The sequence below is a fragment of the Amphiprion ocellaris genome, chromosome 22, assembly GCF_022539595.1.
Source record: "Amphiprion ocellaris isolate individual 3 ecotype Okinawa chromosome 22, ASM2253959v1, whole genome shotgun sequence".
Lineage (NCBI taxonomy): Eukaryota > Metazoa > Chordata > Actinopteri > Pomacentridae > Amphiprion > Amphiprion ocellaris.
Window position 1 is genome coordinate 28,468,364 of NC_072787.1, and position 20,870 is coordinate 28,489,233.

Below are 20,870 nucleotides of genomic sequence, written 5' to 3' on the forward strand. Positions count from 1 at the left end.
GTCCGTCTGCAATTTGCAAAACTGCTGCAACAGTAAAGAGAGACAAATATTCAATAACTTCACTCTTATACATTGTAGTGTCACTAAAATCACTGCAGCCTTCAACTGGCTCCTGTTGACAAAGTGTTTTAACAGAAATGTAAATGCTGTAATGTGATTCTTTTAATGAACCATGTAACTTGAATGGATGTGATGCTGGTGTGACCACAGTGCACACGTCTGATGTTGCTCACAGTGGTCCAAGGAACGCTCAGGGAGTTTGTGTGTTTGCTCAAACTCAGGAAAAATTACAGGGAACATTGCCTACAGGTGCAACATTTATGTGTCAGTGAATTCATATCATGTGCAGTAATCATGTGTAGAGCAGGTCTCTAGCCACAAACCGTTTCCACACTGGATATTTTGCTCTTATATTTCGGTTGTATATATTTTTTAGGATGTGTTAATATTGCCTAATATAGTTTATTTTTAATGCTGCTATGTGGAGAGTGCTAAGCTGATTTTCATTGTTTTCTCTAACAGTGACAATAAAAACCTATTCTATTCTATTCTATTCTATGCTATTCTATGTTCTCTGCAGTCTGTTTCTGTCCAGCTGTGTGGCTGATCCAGATGTGCACAGGACAGACTGGATGACTGCAGTGTAGAACTGGATCAGCAGCTCCTGAGGCAGGCCATGTCTCCTCAGCTGTAGCAGGAAGTCCATCCTCTGCTGAGCCTTTTTCAGGATGGAGGATGTTCTTCTCCCACTGCAGGTCCTGACAGATTGTAGTCCCAGGAGCTTGAAGGACTCCACAGCTGACACAGGGCTGTCTCCTGAAGTCCTCCATCATCTCCACAGTGTGGAGGTGTTCAGCTCCAGGTTGTTCTGGCTGCACCAGATCTCCAGCTGCTCAGCCTCCTGCCCATATGCAGACTGGTCCTGGATCAGGATGATGACTGTCGTGTTGTCTGCAAACTTCAGGAGTTTAACAGCTGGGTGCTTGGAGGTGCAGTCGTTGGTGTAGAGGGAGAAGAGTAGTGGAGACAGACAATCAAACAAGATATAGGAGACAAGTCAGAGCAGTCAGTTAATATAAATAGTAAAAATGACAGTTATATATATATATTTGCAGAAAGGATGGTTAGAGGGGCATTCATTCATCTGTAACCAAGAAGGTTACTAAACTTTGCCTTCATTTGTGGATATTTCAGTATTCAATAACGTGATATATTCAATATTACAATAAGACAGCACAGATGATTACAGTATAAAGTGAAGGTAAAATAAGATAAGATAAAATAAAACGAAATAAAAATATCGAAAATATAATATAGAAAAAAATCAACTGTACATACAAGACTGGCAGTATTTTTTTAAAGAGTATACATAAATATGCTAATGTGCAAATGACATCAGAATATATATAATATTTGCAGGAAATTATGGTTTGGGGGGCACTCACTCATCTGAAACCAAGAAGGTTGCCATATTTCCTATAATCTCCTGAGAACTGAGGGGAAACAAAATTATCTCTCAATTTAACTTTCTATGCGATTTTCTGCCTTATTGGAGCTAAAACAACTCACAATTTAGAAGTTTACTAAAATATGTCCACTGTAGTGGACAACAGAACGATTTCATCATAAAAAACAAACAAAAAAAACAGCAATATTTGAAAATCAAAATAGACTGACAAGAAAACAAAAATCTCAATCCATTTTCTAATGAAACTTTAAGAAAGTAAATTAAACTGAATATGAACATAAATTCCATTCTCAATGGTCAGGAGGCAAAGTTCCCCTCATTCCACCCAAACACATGAGACATCACTGGATAGGCCAGGAAGTCCTCTACTGAGCACATCAGGATTTAAATAAGTCTAAAGACAGAGAACAGAAACAGAAGTCAGTACACAGCATACGCTGTGTATATATGGTACAAAGGACAGAATGAATGGGCGGGGCCTCAGGAGGATATGAGCGGAAATCCTTTGACGAATAGAAATCGCCGCTTTATTCCCACGTGATCAAACACGGAAGTAGCTTGTACCGCTGCAGCAGCTTCTCATGAGGCTGAAAGATTTTTAGTTTGAGGTTGAAAGTTAAAGAAAGAAGACGTTATTTCTGACTAGTTAGTGGACTAAATTAAAGCGTGGCGATGACTCAGGCCGACAAAGAGCAGGATAATGGGAAGGAGAAAGAAAAGGAGAAAGAAAAGGAGCAGCAGCGAGGAGTGAAGAGACCCATCGCTCCTCCGGTGGTTCCAGAACCTCCACAGGAGGTAAGAATGAAGATAAAAATAATATCTGAAGGTCCAGAGCCCCCACAGGAGGTGAGACGAAAACTATAATGGAGATAAAAGTCCTGTCTATAAATCAGGGTAGCATTTCCCAAATTCCTCAAATGTTGCCCTCCTCCAAAGGGAAACTGGATAGAAGAGAGTTTAATTCTCATTTTGAATGAATTCTGTCCAAATGAACATTTATACTTTGCCTAACTTCTCAGCTAAAAATCTCTCTAATATATTAGTGTGTGGACAAGACCTCTGAGCTTGCATTGTCATAAAGGGGATCTTTTTAAACGTGAAAAAGAGAAAACATTCACTGGATCCACAGCCATAAGGGGAAAAATTCAAAAGATCAAATTCAACATTAAAAAAGTAACTTTGTGCAAAAAAATTAATGTGAAATGCATCTTAAAAGAGCATTTCTTATTTTTGGAATTATATACTGCAGCTGTAATGGTCACATATTTCTGGTCTGCTGAAAATCTGCCATTTCTTCCTCTTTCACAGCAAATCCAGAGTAACTTCATCGTGGTCATCCACCCCGGGTCCAGGATGCTTCGTATTGGCCGAGCCACAGACACTCTGCCGGTTGCCGTCCCTCATGTGATCGCACGGAGACACAAGCAGAGTGGACAGCCCAGACATGAAGACGCCTGGCTGCTGAGAGGCGGTCTAAACGTACGTACCTTTCAATCACATCATCTCCACTGTTTTCAAATGAAGCTCATGTTGGAGTCGTGTTTTATTTAGGCTTCTGTCCAACAGAAATCAGAGAGCAACGAGCAGCGGCAGAACGGCCTGAAGATGGTCGACCAGGCCATCTGGTCCAAGAAGATGTCCAACGGAGTGCGGAGGACTCCTGTGTCGGCTGAACAGGTTGGTCTGTCTCCTCATGAGTTCTTAATGTTAACACTATGGTCTTATGTGTTTATTACGCTCTTTTTAGTCAATTCTATATGCAGTTGCCTCAGAAAGGAAATGCTGTCCAGGTTTCCTCTAAAGTGGCTAAAATGACTTGCTCAGAATGTGTTAGAATTGTCCTCAGTGATTCAATAATTGTCCAAAATGACTCAAAACTGGTTCAGATTACCTTGAAATCGGCCCAAACTGACTTTGAAATGGTCCACAATGGCTTCAAATTTGTCCACAATGACTCAGCATTTGTCTAAAATGATAATAACTTGTTTGAAACATCTCAAAAATGGTCCAAAAGAACTTAAAACATGTCAAGGTTGTCTGAAATGACTCCAATGTTATCCTAAAGGATTCAGTATGCACCATTAGCTAACACAATGTAGCATTAGAACACAGGAGTGATGGTTGCTGGAAATGTTCCTCTGTACCTCTATGGAGATATTCCATTAAAAATCAGCTGTTTCCAGCTAGAATAGTCATTTACCATATTAACAATGTCTACACTGGATTTATCATTCATTTAATGGTATCTTCATTTAAAAAAATGCTTTTCTTTCAAAAATAAGGACATTTCTAAGTGACCCCAAACTTTTGAACGGTAGTGTAATAAAATACAGTAAAAAATATAGTAAAAATATAGTCAAAATACAGTAGAAATATAGTAAAAATATAGAAAAAATATAGTAAAAAATACAATAAAAATATAGTACATATATTGGAGTGGATTTATCATTCATTTCATGGTATCTTCATTAAAAAAACTGCTTTTCTTTCAAAAATAAGGACATTTCTAAGTGACCTCAAACTTTTGAATGATAGTGTAATAAAATACAGTAAAAAATATAGAACAAATATAGTAAAGATGTATTAAAAATACAGTAGAAATATAGTAAAAATACAGTATAAAATATAGAAAAAATATAGCAAAAAATACAGAAAAAATATAGTCAACATATAGTACAAATGCAGTAAAAATATAGAAAAATAGTAAAAAATGCAGTAAAAATACCGTAGAAAAATATAGTAAAAATACAGTAAAATTTATAAGTACAGTAAAATATAGAAAAAATGTTATAAAAATACAGTAAAAATATAGAAAAAAATTGAAAATACAGTAAAAATACTGTAAAAATATAGTAAAAGTACATTAAAAATATACTAAAAGTACAGTAAAAAATATTGAAAAAATACAGTAGAAATGTAGTAAAATATATTGAAAATACAGTAAAAATATAGTACATATATAGGACTGGATTTATCATTCATTTAATGTTACCTTCATTGGAAAAAAATGCTGTTCTTCCAAAATAAGGACATTTCCTAGTGACCCCAGACTTTTGAACGGTACTGTTGTGACGACCCTCCACCTGGACAGGTGTTCCTGTCTTTCTGGAGCTGAGGGTCGTCAGCTGATGAGCCACACCTGGTATCAAGTGGCTCAGCTCTATATAACCTCCCTCTCTCCTACTGCAGCTCTTTGACAGGAGCTGCTGCCTGCGGGAGCTTCAGCTGCATGCTTTTGGGCTTTCTCTTTGTGGTTTGTTGTGCACATTTTGGATTGTTTGGTTACAATAAAATCATTTTTAGTCACCACACTGGCTTGTCTCCCTGTTTTGTTGCAGCCTTTGAGCCAAGCTGTAACACTGTATGTAAATAATAAATCTATCCGTGTCCGTGGTGAATGCTTTAGCTGTTATAAATCTGACTTATACCAGTTGTGATGTTTGTGTGTTTAGGCCCGAGCCTACAACTGTCAGATCCGTCCAGCTGTTCTAGACAGCAGCTCCAGGGTGAAGTGGACGAACACGAGTCATCATCCTCCACATCTGGTGGGAGAGGAGGTCAGTGCACGTCTGTGAAGAAGCCACGTGAAGCTGTTTCAATTTGTCTTTATTGACCCTCCTTCCTCCTGCCATCCTCCAGGCCGTGTTTGTGAACCCCTCCGACTGCTATAACGTCCACTGGCCCATGGTGAGAGGTCAGCTCAACCTCCACACTGGTCCTGGAGGCTCGCTGACCGCCGTCCTGGCCGACCTCGAGACCATCTGGAGTCACGTCATCCAGAAGCACCTGGAGATCCCTCTGAAAGATCTAAAGGTAGGAGGGACCTTCATTTGTGTTCCTTTTGGAGTCAAAATTAAAAGTGGTGCTGAATGTGTTGAAACCAGAAAACAATAAACACTGAAAGAAGACAGATAAAAGGATATAGGAACTGAAATAAGATTTAAGCATGCTAAAATATACTGAAAATACAGTAAAAATATAGTACAAATACAGTGCGATACAAATACATGCAATTATTGTGAAAATACAGTGAAAATACGATAAAAAATATAGAAAAAATATAATAAACTATTGTAAAAATATTTTTAAAATATAGTAAAAAATACTGTAAAAATATATTAAAAATATAGAAAAAATGCAGTACACATTTTGAAAAAATATAGTAAAAATACAGAAAAAATACAATAAAAATATTGTAAAAATATAGTAAAATACTGTAAAATATATTAAAAATACTGTAAAAATATATAGTAAAAATACTTAAAAATACAGTAAAAATATAGTCAAATATATTGAAAATAAAGTAAAAATATATCCATTTATATGGAGCTGTCTGAGTCTTTCTCATTCAAAATCATCTCTTTAGCATGTTCTAGTATGCTTTAGTATGTGCTTTAGTGTGCTTTACAAACTCTTCAGTATGTCTATACAGACTAAAGAGTTGATGATTGAAACGCTCTTCACACATTAATGCTTCCTGTTTGTCCCTGCCAGTATTACAGATGCATCCTATTGGTCCCCAACATCTACAACAGACAGCACATCAAGGAAGTAGTCAACATGCTGCTGCTAAATATGGGCTTCTCAGGTACTACACACACTGTACAGGTACACACACACACTGTACAAGTAAGTCTAGTATACAACAGAAGTGAGTACACCGTTCTGCAAAATCTCTTAAATGTCCGATGATTCTATGTTGTCTGACCTTACAGTCATTTCATTATGAGTTGAACAGTAGAATATTTGCTCTTAAAAATGTTTAGGTTCACCAGATTAACAAATATCCACCATGTAAAACTCGTTGCAGGAACCTCGCCATTTATTTGACCTACACCTCAGTTTTGCTCCCCACATCAAAAACCTTATCCAGTCTTGCTTCCTCCAAATAAGAATCTCCAAGATTCAGTCGATGCTCTCACACCCAGACCTGGAGAAACGTCTACATTCACTCATCTTCTCCCACCTTGGTTATTGTAACTCCTTCCTTTCTGGCGTTCCCGTAAAGCTCCTCTGTCGTCTCCAACTCGTCCAGCAGCTCGGCTTCTTACCGGTTTTAATAGACGGCATCAGATCCCTCCTATCCTGCTTCCCTCCACCGGCTCCCTGCTGGTTTTAGAACCGATTCTAACATTTTACTGATCACTTTTAAAGCTCAGCAGGGTCTAACCCGAGCTACATTTATGATCTGTTGACCCCATATGATCCTGCGGCAGCCTCAGATCTTCAGGTGGATCCTTCTGCTCGTTCCAAAGTCGAGGCTTAAAATTCTTTAAACCCCCTTTTATAGACTTGCTTTTATGTGAGGTTTATGTTTATCTTTATTATTTTTAGTGTTTTAGTCTGTATTGTGTCCTGTTTATTTTAGATGTTCTCTGGTTTTATTTGACTTTTAGCTGCCTGGTTCTTTGGTGTGATGTCGTCTCTCTAATTCTTCTCTGACTTCTTGATTTTTTTTTTTTTTTTTTAATTTCTAACTTTAACCCTCAATCTTGTTCTTTAATTTTCAAACTGTCTAGTTCCCTTGTTTGTTGTGATTGCTGATCTAGCTAATTATTAATTTAATTTGTCATCATTTCTATTTATTTTAACTGATTTGTTTGATTGTCTGTGTTTCATGTTTTAACTATCAAAGCTCTTTGAACGCTGTTCTTAAGACTGCTATAGAATTTTTTTCCCAGCTGCTCCTTCCTGTGTGGGTTGTGTTGCTCCACATTTCTCTTTAAGACACTCCAACAGTGTTCTGTTGAATTCAAGTCAGGCGTTAAACTTTGTCAGCTAATAGTTCCTTAGAAATTCTCGTGAGGTTTTGTCAGCGTACGTTGGACGGTTCTCATGCTGGAATATTTGTCTTCTGCAAACTTGTAGTCATTTTATCAGTCACTATTTTGGTTTATCCACATGCATCCACTGTGTTTTCTACAGTACGTCTTCTCCACAACACCTTCTGACCTCATGCAGCCCCATATCATCTCACCAGACGTCCTCATTTTGTTTCAGTGGTCCTTCATCCCATCTGCTATAAGACTTTACAACATCAGCATCACTGGCTGATGTTAACATAAACTGGACTATATCATTACCACCCCAAACCATAAAATTTGCACTGACATTCTTGCACTGCACATCTTTGCACTTTTAAACTTTATTTTTATTTTTATTTTTTCTGTTAAAAATTTTGCCACCCTTGTATATATTGTAAATAAAACTGCTGTAACAATGTAAATTTCCCCTGGAGTGGGGAGAAATAAAGAACTTTATCTTATCTTATCTTATCTTATCTAGAACTTTTCTAACTTGTGTCAGTAATCACAGATATGCTCACGTTTGTTGCATTTTCCACTTTTGTGCCTGAAATTTATATATAATCTTACTAAAGAGTCTTTGTTCATCAGAGGAAATCCTCTCCTAGTCAGCTTAGAAACAGTGTAGTTATTAAGCGATGAAACACTGGAATCATTTCACATTTAAGGTATATAACCCACTTCTGTTGTATAAAGTGTTCTATACATACTGTTATAAAACTCCCCCGTGTGTGTGTGTGTGTGTGTGTGTGTGTGTGTGTGTGTGTGTGTGTGTGTGTGTGTGTGTCTGTGTGTCTGTGTGTGTCTGTCTGTGTGTGTGTGTGTGTCTGTGTGTGTCTGTCTGTGTGTGTGTGTGTCTGTGTGTGTGTCTGTGTGTGTGTGTGTCTGTGTGTGTCTGTGTGTGTGTGTGTAGCTATCATTGTGCACCAGGAGTCGGTCTGCGCTACGTTTGGCAGTGGCTTGAGCAGCGCTTGTGTCGTGGACGTCGGCGACCAGAAAACGAGTCTCTGCTGCGTAGAGGACGGAGTGTCTCACCGGAACTCCAGGTGGGACCAAGAATGCTTTTAGGTTTAATTATATCTATAAAAAAAGAATTTATTAGTGAATATTTGGTAAAGAGTGATATTTTCATGTTGATATCTCACCTTTAGGGCAGCAGTTTGTATCTCGTCTGTTCTGTCTGCTGCAGGTTGAGTTTAGCGTACGGCGGATCAGATGTGACCAGAACCTTCTTCTGGCTCCTGCAGAGGGCTGGGTTTCCCTACAGAGACTGTCAGCTGTCCAACAGGCTGGACTGTCAGCTCCTCCAGCATCTCAAAGAGACATTCTGCCATCTAGATCAGGTGTGTGTTCAGTCTGTATGTTTATACCAGGAGAGTCAAACTCATGTTTGTTCAGGTTCCACATTCAGTCCAGTTTGATCTCCAGTAAAACCACAGCATAATAACCTATAAATAACCACAACTCCTAATGGTTCCTTTGCTTTAGTGCAAAAATGTCCACATTTGAGGAATTATCTTTTTACTAAACATCACAAACAACCTGAAATTTATGAAGAAAATCAATTCAGTTTCAGCAACATTCAGCCTCAGTTTATCATTTCCACATTACGACTTCCAGATCACAGAGTGTCTACAAAGGAACACAACATTTAGTCACCTGGAACTGGACCATAGAGGATTTACTGGAGGATCAAAACAACAGAAGAGACACAAAACACCAAAAACAAGACGAAGCATTACAAAAATGAGACACAGAACGACAAAAATGAAAAAAAAGACAAAATATTAGGCAAACGACTTGAAACAAAACAGAGATAAAAAAAATTACAAGGCGATAAAAAAATGGCCAAACAACATAAGCATGATGAAAAAGATGCACAAAAGAAAGAATAAAGCAAAACACAAAATGACAAAAATGAGACAACCTGACACAAAACAAAAAAGAGACTACAAATTCGACAAAGTTACAAAGCCACAAAAAATGGACAAACAACAAAAACGAGACAAATAACATAAACGACACAAACAGAACAAAAAATAATGAAAATGAGAAACACAGTGACAAAAAAATAGACAAACTGCACTAGCGAGACAAAAATGCAAAACGACAAAAACAAGACACAAAACAACAAATAAAGCAAAACACAAAATGACAAAAATGAGAAACAAATCGACAAAACAAGACAAATTATCACAAATGGGACAAAAGGACAAAAATGAGACCAAAAAGGCAGCACAAAAACATGAGAAACAACAAAAGTCAGACAAAAAAACAAGACAAAATGTTACAAAAATGAGACACAGAACAACTTGTCTTGGTCTAGAAATGATTTTAAATTTCTAGTTTTACTAATTTACAATCTGCATTTAATGTCTTCTCTGGAATTTTTACACTTTGAGGACCTGATTGAAAATTGAAAATCTGAGATTTTTTTTTTTAGGCCATATCGCCCAGCCCTAACTCAGTTAAACCACATCAGATAAACCAGGTCTAAGTACAACCAGGTCTAATTTAACCCACATCACCTAAACCAGGTCCAAGTTAACCCACATCAGATAAGCCAGGTCTAAGTTAAACCAGGTCTAAGTTAACCCAGGTCAAAGTTAGATCAGGTCTAAGTTAAACTAGGTCTAACTTAACCTACATCAGTTAAATCAGTCATCAGTTAGATACTGCTCTCAGCTCTCGTAGGAGGCGGTCGCACTTTTCCTTGCTCCGCTATCTCTGTTCCTCCCTACCCTCATGTCTCCCTGCTTGCTGCATTTCTTCGTCTTCGTCTCGTCTCTCTGACTTGGAGCGATCGCTTGGCACTGGACCTTCGAAACACCGATCATGGAATTGATTAACTGGTCTCTCAACGCAATTGACAAGATTGTCGCCACAAAGAGCACAGGCCTAGGGGAGCCTACCTGCCCGGATGGGAGTTTCGCCTCTGGTTACGTGATCGACGCCTGGGGGAAATGGAAGGGGGTCATGTGCCTGGCACCCCTATCCGTGGAGGACGTGGAAGATGTTTATATATTCGGATTTATGATGACAGGCCTGCTGATAATTGGCTTGTTCACTGGCCTGAGCTTCTGGAAAATCAGGAAGACCGCAGACAGAAATGATGTCCAAACTCTGCTGGTCTATGCAAACGAACGGATCACGGCTGCCGATTCTCGGTATGACGAACTTAATCGTAAGATGAACAATTTGCTTGGTGTGACTGTTGATTTGAGTTGCAGATTGGAAGCCATCAGGGTGAGAATCGCTACAGCTGAGGTCTAAAATTGTTGAGAGCAGTAGGGGGAAGGTGAAATTACTTCTCTCCCGCCTAAACTTGAAGATAACTGATTACATTCTGGCGCCCCTGGAACAATAACAAACTCCTCTGGAAGTTTCATGGTCAAGAGATAGCTCTCCTACACCCCCCCCACTTTCCCAAGGACACCTGTTGACTTTTGGACCGGGCCAACCGAGGACGTCTCCATAGCAACCTTGCTGTGTTATCGCGCTCCCACCCTCGTGAACTGAGACACCGGAGGTCTGAGACGGAAGAAGATGGGCTACACACATACACAAACATCGGACTCATGAACTGAGGACTGAGCTAAACATTCACACACATGTCCATAACCCCCTCCCCACCCACCTCCACAAGCTTTCCTCACTATACACAGGAGCCAGGAATCTGTGCACCTGCACAGGAACCAACTGTGTGGTGCTCCCCCCTCCACCACCCCACATCCTTATCCCAACTATCCTTGTCTAACGTCATGCTTTGCTGTTTGCGGGTTTGTTTTTTTAGGTTCCTTCTCAAATTGAATTTCCCAACATTGGAAGTTTCATTTGGTACAACAAGCCTTTTTTTTCCATTTACCCGCTGCTATCCCTACCCAGATCCCAACATGTCCTTTTTCTTTTTTCCTCAAGAAAGGTGCGCGCAGCACTGTGCAGCAGCCTGAGCTGTCATTGGCAGGGCAGCTCAAATGAAATTTCGCTGTATATGAAAGTGTGCAATGACCAATAAAGATTGATTGATGTCTTCTCTGGAATTTTTACACTTTGAGGGCCAGATTGGACCCTCTGGAGGACCGCTTTTGGCCCGCGGGCCTCATGTTGGACACCCCTGGTTTAGAGGAAATCTGTAGCTCGTGTCGATGTTCTCCTGAATGGATGGAGACGTTTCCAGTTCCTCACATGAATTCCAAAGTGTCTCCTTCCTCTGTTCTTCTTAACAGGACATGTCAGGACTACAAGATCACGAGTTCCAGACTCGTTTCCCAGAAGCCCCGGCTCTTCTGTACCAGGTTCGACTTGGAGATGAGAAATTACAGGTATTAGAAGTATTACAACAACACTCTGCTGTTTGAGACTTTTTAGATTATTTCATCTGCAATTTTTGCTATATTTATAAATTACTCTTCATATTTTCCTGTTTGTGTGTTTGTCTTTTTTTTAGGCACCCATGGGTCTTTTCTACCCGACCACGTTTGGTATCGTAGGTCAGAAGATGACGTCGCTTCAGTTCCGTTCCCAAGGCGACTCCGACGATCCTCATGATGAACACTACCTGCTGGCCACGCAGAGCAAACAAGACCAGGTGATATTCAGACGTACGATTACAGCGGCCCTTCGTCTGTCGCGATGGTTACGTTCCAGACGAAAATCTGCTAAGTAGCAACCATGTTTATGTTGTTATTTCTGTATATTTTAAGGCTTTATAAACCCTCCCCATACCACAGAGCAGCACTATGCAGCGATCAGACGTCTGTGTGGAATTAAGGCCAGATGCTGATGATGCTTCACAGGAGACAGAGGAGGCTGATGCTACGGTCTCTGAGCCAATCAGAGCGCAGCGCTCGTCTCTGAGCCAACCAGAGCCCAGCGCTGGACGCTACGCATTTTATTTACATTAAATATTGTTTAACGACAAAAGTCGGACAAAAAACGACCAAAACAAGACAAAATATTACAAGTGAGACACAAAATGACAAAAATGAGAAAGAAATGGACAAAAAATGAGACAAACGACACGAAACAAACCCAAAAAAGAGACAAAATTAGACAAAAAAGTTACATAGGGCCAAAAAAATGAACAAACGACAAAAACGAGACAAAAATTTACATAAATGACACAAATTAGACAAAAATGACCAAAGTGAGAAAGAAAATTACAAAAAATAAACACAAGTGAGACAAAAAACACAAAAGATACACAAAGCAATGAATAAAGTGAAACACAGAATGATAAACACAAAACGACAAAAACTTGACAAACAATAAGTCAGACAAAAAACAAAGATGACAAAATATTACAAAAGTGAGACAAAATGACAAAAAAATTCGACTAAAAAGTTGGAAAGCAACAAGAAAAACGAACAAATGACAAAAATGAGACAAATGTACATAAATGATACAAATTAGATAAAAAATGACAAAAGCGAGAAACAAAACGAAAAAATAAACAAGCGAGATAAAAAAAGATAAACAAAACGAATAAAGTGAAACACAAAATGACACAAATGAGACAAAAAACACAAGGAAACGCAAGACAACAAAAACTTGAAACAAACAATAAAAGTCAGACAAAAAGACAAACGCAAGACAAAATATTATAAAAATGAGGCACAAAACTCCAAAACAATGAACAATCTAGTATTTTACTTTATGATCAAAACAACTAATATGTTTTAATTATTATTTTTCATATTGTTTTCAATTTTTAGGCTAGAAAATACTTATTTTACCTTATAAATAATTAAAATAATGCAGCGATGGCAGAGCCAGTCTATGACTGAACTGTTGTGCTGCAATGCATCCTGGGAGTTTGGGGTGTTGGGAGTTTAAATGTCGTCATTGGGGTTTATGTTGGTGTTCTAGTATTAGTAGTGTTTGTGTTTTATTGTGTTTGTGTGTTTGATCACTTCCTGCCACTTTTTTTACAGTGCTGATCTCTGTGCCTGTCAAAATAAAAGCATCTGCCAGTAGTTGAGTGCATTAACCCTCATGTCGTCCTGCGGGTCAAAATTGACCCGTCTTAAAGTTTGAAAATGTGGAAAAAAGTATATTTTCACAGTGAAACTTCGGATGTCCACATTTTCAACATTTTTGGGAATTTTTTGAACATTTTTTGGTGGAAAAAAAGAAATGTTAAAAATGTTTCTTAAGAACATTCACATAAAAATCAACCAAAATCCAGTGAATTTCGCTGGATTCTGGTTGATTTTTTTTTTTTTTTTTTTTGTGAATGCTCGAAGAAAATATTAGTTTTACTGATATATATGGAATCACTTTAGATATTTTTGGGATTTTTTGGAAGATTTGTGTTCATTTTTTGAAAATATTTACAAGAATTTTCTTGCCAAATTTGGGGCTTTTTTTTTTTTTTTTTTTAATAAAACTTTTAGGGAAACTTTCAAGGAATTATTAGAATTTTCTTCCTGAAGGTTTTACAAATTTTCAGAAATTGAGGGAATTTTTTGCTGAAGTTTTGCATTTTTTTCAGACAAGGAAACTATTTTTTGGTGCCTGTAAATGAGGACAACAGGAGGGTTAATGGCAAATATTCTTTCTCCAGCGTCGTTCTTTAACGCATCTCGCCACAATAATTAATATACAAAAAGACCTATATACCGCAAAATCCAGCGATACACTGAGACCGCGATATGACGAGGGACCACTGTAAATGCAATCTAGACGTTTGCTCATTCTCATTCCTTTTTGCGTCTTCTACCGTTTCCTCCAACAGTCCTCTAAATCTGCTGCAGACCGTAAGGCTGTTTCCAGACCAGGTGGAGGTCTGGACGGAGAGCTGAGCAGCCAGGGAGGGATGGGGGAGTTATCAGACCTGCCCCGGGGCTGTGGGAGCAGCGGGGGAGGGATGCAGGGGGAGATGGAGCTCCTTCCTGCCCAGGGGGAGTGCCTGATGGGGGCTGGGGAGGTGGAGGAGCCCCTGTCTGCTCACGTCTCCAGGAAGAGCGCCATCATGAGCCAGTTTGAGAGCAAAGCGCTGGGATTGGATAAGGCCGTCCTGCACAGCATCGACTGCTGTGGTAAGATGGGGAAAGAGGAGAGGGATTTAAAAGAAGCAGACAAAAAAGTGGAAGAAGTGCAGTACTGAAGGAGTAGTCAGGGATTACTTCAGAAAGAGAAAGTAATTCTGGAAATAAAACTATATCATCTTTAATATCGGCTCATTCTGCCTCAGTTACCATGTTTTTAACCCTCCTGTTGTCTTCATTTACGGGCACCAAAAAATGTTGTTTCCTTGTTTTAAAAAAATCCAAAAAATTCTGTAAAAAAATTCCCCAAATTTCAGAAAATTTGCAAAACCTTCAGGAAGAAAATTACAATAATTCCTTAAAAGTTTCCCTTGAAAGTTTTATTTTTTTTTTAAAAATTCCTCAGATTTGGCAAGAAAATTCTTGTAAATATTTTCAAAAAATTAGTAAAAATCTTCCAAAAAAAAATCCTAAAAATATCTAAAGTGATTCCATATATATCAGTAAAACTTCTAGTATTTTCTTTAACAAAATTCACATAAAAATGATGTTGATTTTTTTTTTTGTGAATATTCTTAAACATTTTTAACTTTTTCCACCAAAAAAATGTTTTCGAAAAATGTTCAAAGATTTTCGAAAAATGTTGAAAATATGGACATCAGAAGTTTCGCTGTGGAAATATATTTTTTTCCACGTTTTCAAACTTTACGATGGTTCAATTTTGACCCGCAGGTCGACGTGAGGGTTAAGTGTTTTCACAGAGGACTCAACGCTTTCTGTTATCTTTGGCCACTTTTAATATTCACCACTTTTTTTAAAAAGAAAAGTCAAATTGAAGTTGGTCAGACGTGGGGCGTTCGGTGAATTGAGGCGGAATGAGCCCATAGCAATGGAACAGTCAAGCAAAAAAAATGTCCTGTTGTGACTCTTTTTGTTTGCCAGCTTCAGACGAAACCAAACGGAAGATGTACAGCTCCATCCTGGTGGTGGGAGGAGGCCTCATGTTCCACGGAGCTCAGGAGTTTCTGCTTCATCGCATCATCAACAAGATGCCGCCGTCCTTCAGGAGGCTGGTGGACAACGTGGAGGTGATCACACGGCCAAAGGTGAACTGGAATACATTCTCAGAATAGCAGTGGAGGATTATTTTAGTCAGATTTGTGTAGAATTTTAAATGACGGGCTGTGTATAACTCCTGAAGGGACGGGTAACGGAATCCTGGTGCTGTGTTGTAGGACATGGATCCTCGGCTGATATCGTGGAAGGGAGGAGCGGTGCTGGCGTGTCTGGACACCACGCAGGAGATGTGGATCCACCAGAGAGAGTGGCAACGATTCGGAGTCCGGATGCTGCGAGAAAGAGCTGCTTTTGTCTGGTGAAACTGAACACATGTAGAGTGAAGCAGACTGCACAAAGACAGGTTAAATCTTAGCTAAAATATGCTGAAAAATATAGAAACACTGCACGTTTTATTAAGCCTATCCATCCTGTTTAACAGAGGGGAATAAGTACTAAAGGACATCATTGTGCTTTACCTGACGAGGCCGCTCTAAAACTTCTCGTACATAGTAAGATAAACTTGACCCTTTTCTACCCAAAACAACAGAAATTAGATATTAAACTTTTTCTCCACGTCTGAGAACACCATCATTTGCATGCTGGGTTTATATATTTGGTGTCCAGATTAAACTCTTGATCAAATAATGCAGAGTTGTGGTCTGAAGGATTTTCCAGAGGCAAACATTTCAACTTCTTGTACCATCTCTATACACAGACAGTATTACTTTTCTAACATCATGTTGAAAACCCCCAGACAGCCTCAGTTCTGTTGACTGTTTCTAACATCAGGAACCCAGATGTTGTCTTCATTAGTTTATTTGAATAGTCTTTGATGGAGGAGGAAGTTTGTCTCCATTGTGATGTAAATAGTACTGCTCATTTTCATGTCTGAAGTGTAAATAAACCTATTGAACTCGGATACACAATCGCTGCATTTGATAGTAGTTTTAAAAAAAAAACACACACACTTTAGATGATCAGAATGTTGACTTTAAACACATAATTAAATGCCAAATTCCTCTTATAGTTTCATCAACTGTTGTAGCCTCATTACTGACGGTGATAAATTATTTTCCAGGCACCAAATCAACCTCTTTAACAGTGTTTATCTTGTGATACTACAGGGTGAAACACTGATTTCAGTCTTACTCAGCTCTACGTTAGAGTCAGCTTGTGTTTTTGACAGTAAAGGAATGAGACGAAGTCAGTAGTAAAGTTTTATTTCAACAGAAGGATACAAAACAAAGATGAACTAACTGATGATTCCCAGGAGGGAGAACAGAATTACCACTGGGTCTAACGGACTAGTGTGACTGCAGATTAGGAAACAGGAAGTGATGCAGATAGCTGCTGGATCAGCTGTTCTGGCCCCTACAGGTAGGAATTCCCAGAAAAGCGTCAACAAACTGCTTGTAGCAGCGGCAGCCGATGAAGAGAGGCTTCAGCACCGCGACGTCTTTCTCTGGGTTCTGAGCAGAACGATGCTGTGTGAAGTCCCACGCCTACACTGAATGGATGTGTAGGCGTTTACCTGGACAGGAAGGACGGTCAGCAGGTTAGAGCCCATCAGGTATTCACATCATGCTGAAATATCTGCTGGGTACTTGAAAATGCTGATATTAAGAATGTTGTGAATAGAAGTGTTTCCAATGAACATTATTCTGCTTGTTGTTGGAAAATGTATGACTGGTGAAGTTACCGTTAGTCTATACCTGAGGGACTTCTGAAGTCCATGGGCTATATCTCCATACATTTTTATTAAAAGTAAAAAAAGCTAATTTTTATGTTCATTATGGTCATGTCTTTACAAGTCCTATAATTATTTATTATGGAAACAATCACTTATTAATAAAAAATGACTGGATATTGCTAAAATGTTAACTATGATACAACAAGCCCTGCAATTATATTTTCACCTGTCCAGAATGACTTGAAAATGATCCATAATTCCAGAAAATTAGTCCAGAATGACATGAAATTTGTCCTAAATGACTCAAACTATTCCAAAGACAATAAAATGATCCAAAATGACAAAAGTTGTTGAAAATGACTCAAAAATTTTCCAGGTCAATCTATAATTGAGGGACTTCTGAAGTCCATGGGATATATCTGCATAGATTTTTATTAAAAGTAAATAGAATGTTTTTTATGTTCATTATGATCATGTCTTTACAAACTCCATAATTATTTATTATGGAAACAATCATTAATAAAAAATGACTGGATGTCACTAAAATGTCAACTAAATAAGCGTCTGAATTTAATACCAACCACCTTCTAATGAGCTAAACAATAATAAAATGAGCTGATTCAGAAATAGTTTGGATTGTGTTCTTTTATTAAGTTGAGATAATCATGGTAGATATTTCTTTTTTGGCAATATATCAAATTTTATATGGAAATCTGTGTCTGAGAAATCACTTCCAACTAAGTTCCCCAGGCCTGAAAACATCCAAAATATCGATTTTGATACAAAAAGTTCTTTAATTCTCTATTGACCCGACTAAAACAGACGATCCATCAGTGGTGGTGAAAACAGAGTTAACATGTGGGCTTTGTGTGTTTTAACATTCACTTCACCCTGAGTCCCCAAACAGGCGGTACAATTCAGAAAAACTCTCTCACCTTCCTCATCCTCCTCCACCCATCGGTGGAGCATTGGGACCTCCACCGTGGGTTATTCTTCCCATCCGCCTCCTGCCACCAGGGGGACCTGGAGGACTGCCGAAGGAAGCAACACAACAGACAAACATGAGGACAAATGGTAAAAACTGGAGCAAAGTTGGACAACAGCATAGGTAAACTCTGGATTTCTCAGGTGAGGACGTTTTTGAATAAAATACAATAATCTGTACACAAACACTTTATTCCCTCAAAGTTTAACAAGATCATTTGTTCCAGAACAAATACTAAGCCAGTTTGGATTACATGGAGCCATCTGACGAGGACACCATCGATGTTAAAGATAAAAGGACATGTAGGACGTGTCCCAGAGGTGAGAAAGTAGAGAAATGACTCCAGGGACCTACCCTCTGCCATCACTGAAGCGTGAAGAACTAGAGTTTCCATCCTTTGTCATGTCAGGATGAACCAACGTCTTAAAACTGGCAGAAAACAAAAAAAGATGAGTGAGCAGCAGCGTTGGAAAGTCAAATAAAATATCAGTTTTCTCTTAATTTTGTCTTTTGTAAACAAATGACATTTTGAGCTGCCTCAGCATCCTAACATCTGTTAAACAAACAAAAATACAAAAAATTTAGATGAACATAACAAATAATGCACCTGCTAAACAACAGCACTGATGCTACGGTTCTTACTGTTCCATCATCTGTAGTTCCACTACCACCAGGTTAACATTTGACAGTGGAACCTCAGTTAGTTGATCCTTTCAGGAAGATAAATGAGATTTTTGTTTTTTTCTTTTTAATTTGTTGCAAAATAACACGTTCTGGGATCTATTAATCTACCAGTCATGCAATAAAGCCCCCCCAGAAATGATTGTTCATCAAAAACTCAAGTTTTTATAAGTGACGGCTCCAGTTACTAGATTTACGTTGTTGACATTTGTTGTTTGTTACATAACTGACGTAGGCAAGACTTGAACGTTATAGATATAAAACACTTTAATGAAAAGGAAAAGGATTGAGGAGGTGGAGAAGGAATTAAATCCTGCTGTTGTACTTACACTACATGATGGGCTAAACATGGACAGAAGTTTCTGTATTTTTTTTATTCAGAAACACCAGCAGCATTGGTCTATTATTGGGGTGTTGCATTTAAAGGGAATTTAAAGGTGAACTTTATCCCTAAACCAGCAACTGCATCATTATTTAAAGGGTTGTTCACCCAAAATCACTACCAAAAAATGATTTAAACAAAAACACTATAATAACTATTCATAACCTAAAAGAGAAACCAATCTCACTCCAGGTGGAAGCAGAAGGCATTTACATAAGATTATATTTTCATAAGATTATATTTCCATATGATTCTAGATGCAAATCATCAGGACTTGGACCACAGTTTGAGAAGCACCATCTAGCTGAATGTTCAACTGTGATATTAATGTGGAACATGAGCTAATGTGGGATGGCCTCACTTCACCACATTTTATATTCATTTTCTGGTGCAATTAGTAGAATAGAATATTCTTTATTATCATTATACAATGTATAACGACATTGCAGAGCTTCTCCTTTTCAGTGCAAGGAAATCTTAAAGATAGTGCAAAAACAATGTATTTACATATATACAGTGTGAATATAAACAATATTATAATATATTATTATTATTATTATTATTATTATTATTATTAATATAATAATATTATTGTAATAGTAAGTTAAAGTCTAAACACTGCTGGGCTGAGCTAGGCTAATGACTATAGTTGACATCATTCAGGAGGTCACATCCATTCTACTAAACAATAAGGATCATTTAGATGAATACTGGTGTGACTGATGGACTTACAAGAGGCCGATAAACTCCACTGCTCCCCAGAACAGATCCACCAGTAAGGATAGTCTCCATGGCGACTGAGCCTTGCTGTCCAGGACCTGACCTGAGAGACACAGAGTATCATGGGATGGATAATGTTGTTCCTTCAGACCCCACAGTAACTGTAAATGTTCCTACTTTGTCCATAAGTTAACTGTTTATTGGGTCAAACTCTTCTAAAGCTGGTTAACGGCTAGTTAGCGCATAAATACAGAACAACATGACCAGTTTCTCAAAGCTTTTTAAGCTGACTGTAGCCCCAGTGTAAGTCCGAAAACAAAATGTAATCGTAGCCACAACTGCTTTAATAAAATCCCTTAAAGCTCATCTTAGACATCAGTCCAGTCAGGCTAAACCAGCTAACAGGCTACGTAGCTAACTTTAACCGGACACCGTTAAACATTCCTGGCGTGTTTGTAAAAGCCTTCTATATAAAACTAGATAAATTGAAGCTAAAAATTCGCTCTGAAGACGAGAAAACTGTTGACAGCACCGGACAAACCGCTCACCGTTAGACACGTACACCATCTTTCAGACGCTAACAGCAGCTAACTGCTTCCTGTTTACGGTTGGCGTCATCTGTTATTGCGTCATTCTCCAGTGCGCATGTGCAGCATTGAGAGGAAAATAAATCCACAGCCAGTGCTTTCTATGTTAAAAAATTAAATACTGAAGCTGCTTTACTGTCAAAATTTCCAAACATTTGATGCCATTAAAATGTAATACTTTATGTAAAAAAATAATGTATATAATGTTCGATTTATTAGGTGTAGATATTAATAACAATAATCAAAATAATAACTAGAAAAGCACTCAGAGATCTTCCGTGGTTTAGTGAAAATCCCTCACAAAGAAAAAAACGGTAGTCTTGCAGAGCAGGACAGGGTGCGGGATTCATTTTTCCTTTGGGCTTGACAAAGACGAGAACAAAAATATTCAGAGCAAGTGGAGCAGCGAGCTAACGCTGATTACAGTTTGTTTACATTTTCAAAATCACACATTTGAAATCACCGAACTTTTCCGTTAAACAAATCACGGCTTTTATTTTGAAAG

At 38.3% G+C, this 20,870-nt stretch overlaps 2 protein-coding genes across 5 annotated transcripts; one reads left to right on the forward strand and one right to left on the reverse strand.

Moving 5' to 3' along the window:
- Window positions 1–1,989: 1,989 nt before the first annotated feature.
- actr8 (actin related protein 8) lies at window positions 1,990–16,246 on the forward strand. 3 transcript variants are annotated; one of them, XM_023292290.3, is made up of 13 exons: window positions 1,990–2,263; window positions 2,777–2,947; window positions 3,035–3,145; window positions 4,921–5,025; window positions 5,108–5,281; window positions 5,963–6,056; window positions 8,186–8,318; window positions 8,462–8,615; window positions 11,499–11,594; window positions 11,720–11,860; window positions 14,009–14,312; window positions 15,204–15,367; window positions 15,497–16,246. In XM_023292290.3, exons 1-13 carry the CDS (start codon window positions 2,141–2,143, stop codon window positions 15,638–15,640), a joined length of 1,914 nt encoding a protein of 637 aa, XP_023148058.1. In that variant the 5' UTR covers window positions 1,990–2,140; the 3' UTR covers window positions 15,641–16,246. The 3 variants fall into 3 exon arrangements, with proteins under 3 accessions (XP_023148058.1, XP_023148060.1, XP_023148059.1); XM_023292292.3 differs by lacking the exons at window positions 1,990–2,263; window positions 2,777–2,947; window positions 3,035–3,145 and adding an exon at window positions 4,673–4,721; XM_023292291.3 differs by lacking the exons at window positions 1,990–2,263; window positions 2,777–2,947; window positions 3,035–3,145 and adding an exon at window positions 4,681–4,829.
- A 278-nt stretch (window positions 16,247–16,524) lies between these two features.
- On the reverse strand, window positions 16,525–20,422 carry selenok (selenoprotein K). 2 transcript variants are annotated; one of them, XM_055007297.1, is made up of 5 exons: window positions 20,327–20,422; window positions 19,791–19,881; window positions 18,350–18,424; window positions 17,946–18,041; window positions 16,525–16,851 (listed from the first exon to the last, which is right to left on the reverse strand). In XM_055007297.1, exons 1-5 carry the CDS (start codon window positions 20,343–20,345, stop codon window positions 16,848–16,850), a joined length of 285 nt encoding a protein of 94 aa, XP_054863272.1. In that variant the 5' UTR covers window positions 20,346–20,422; the 3' UTR covers window positions 16,525–16,847. The 2 variants fall into 2 exon arrangements, with proteins under 2 accessions (XP_054863272.1, XP_023148064.1); XM_023292296.3 differs by lacking the exon at window positions 16,525–16,851 and having other exon boundaries at window positions 17,942–18,041.
- Between the last annotated feature and the right edge of the window lie 448 nt (window positions 20,423–20,870).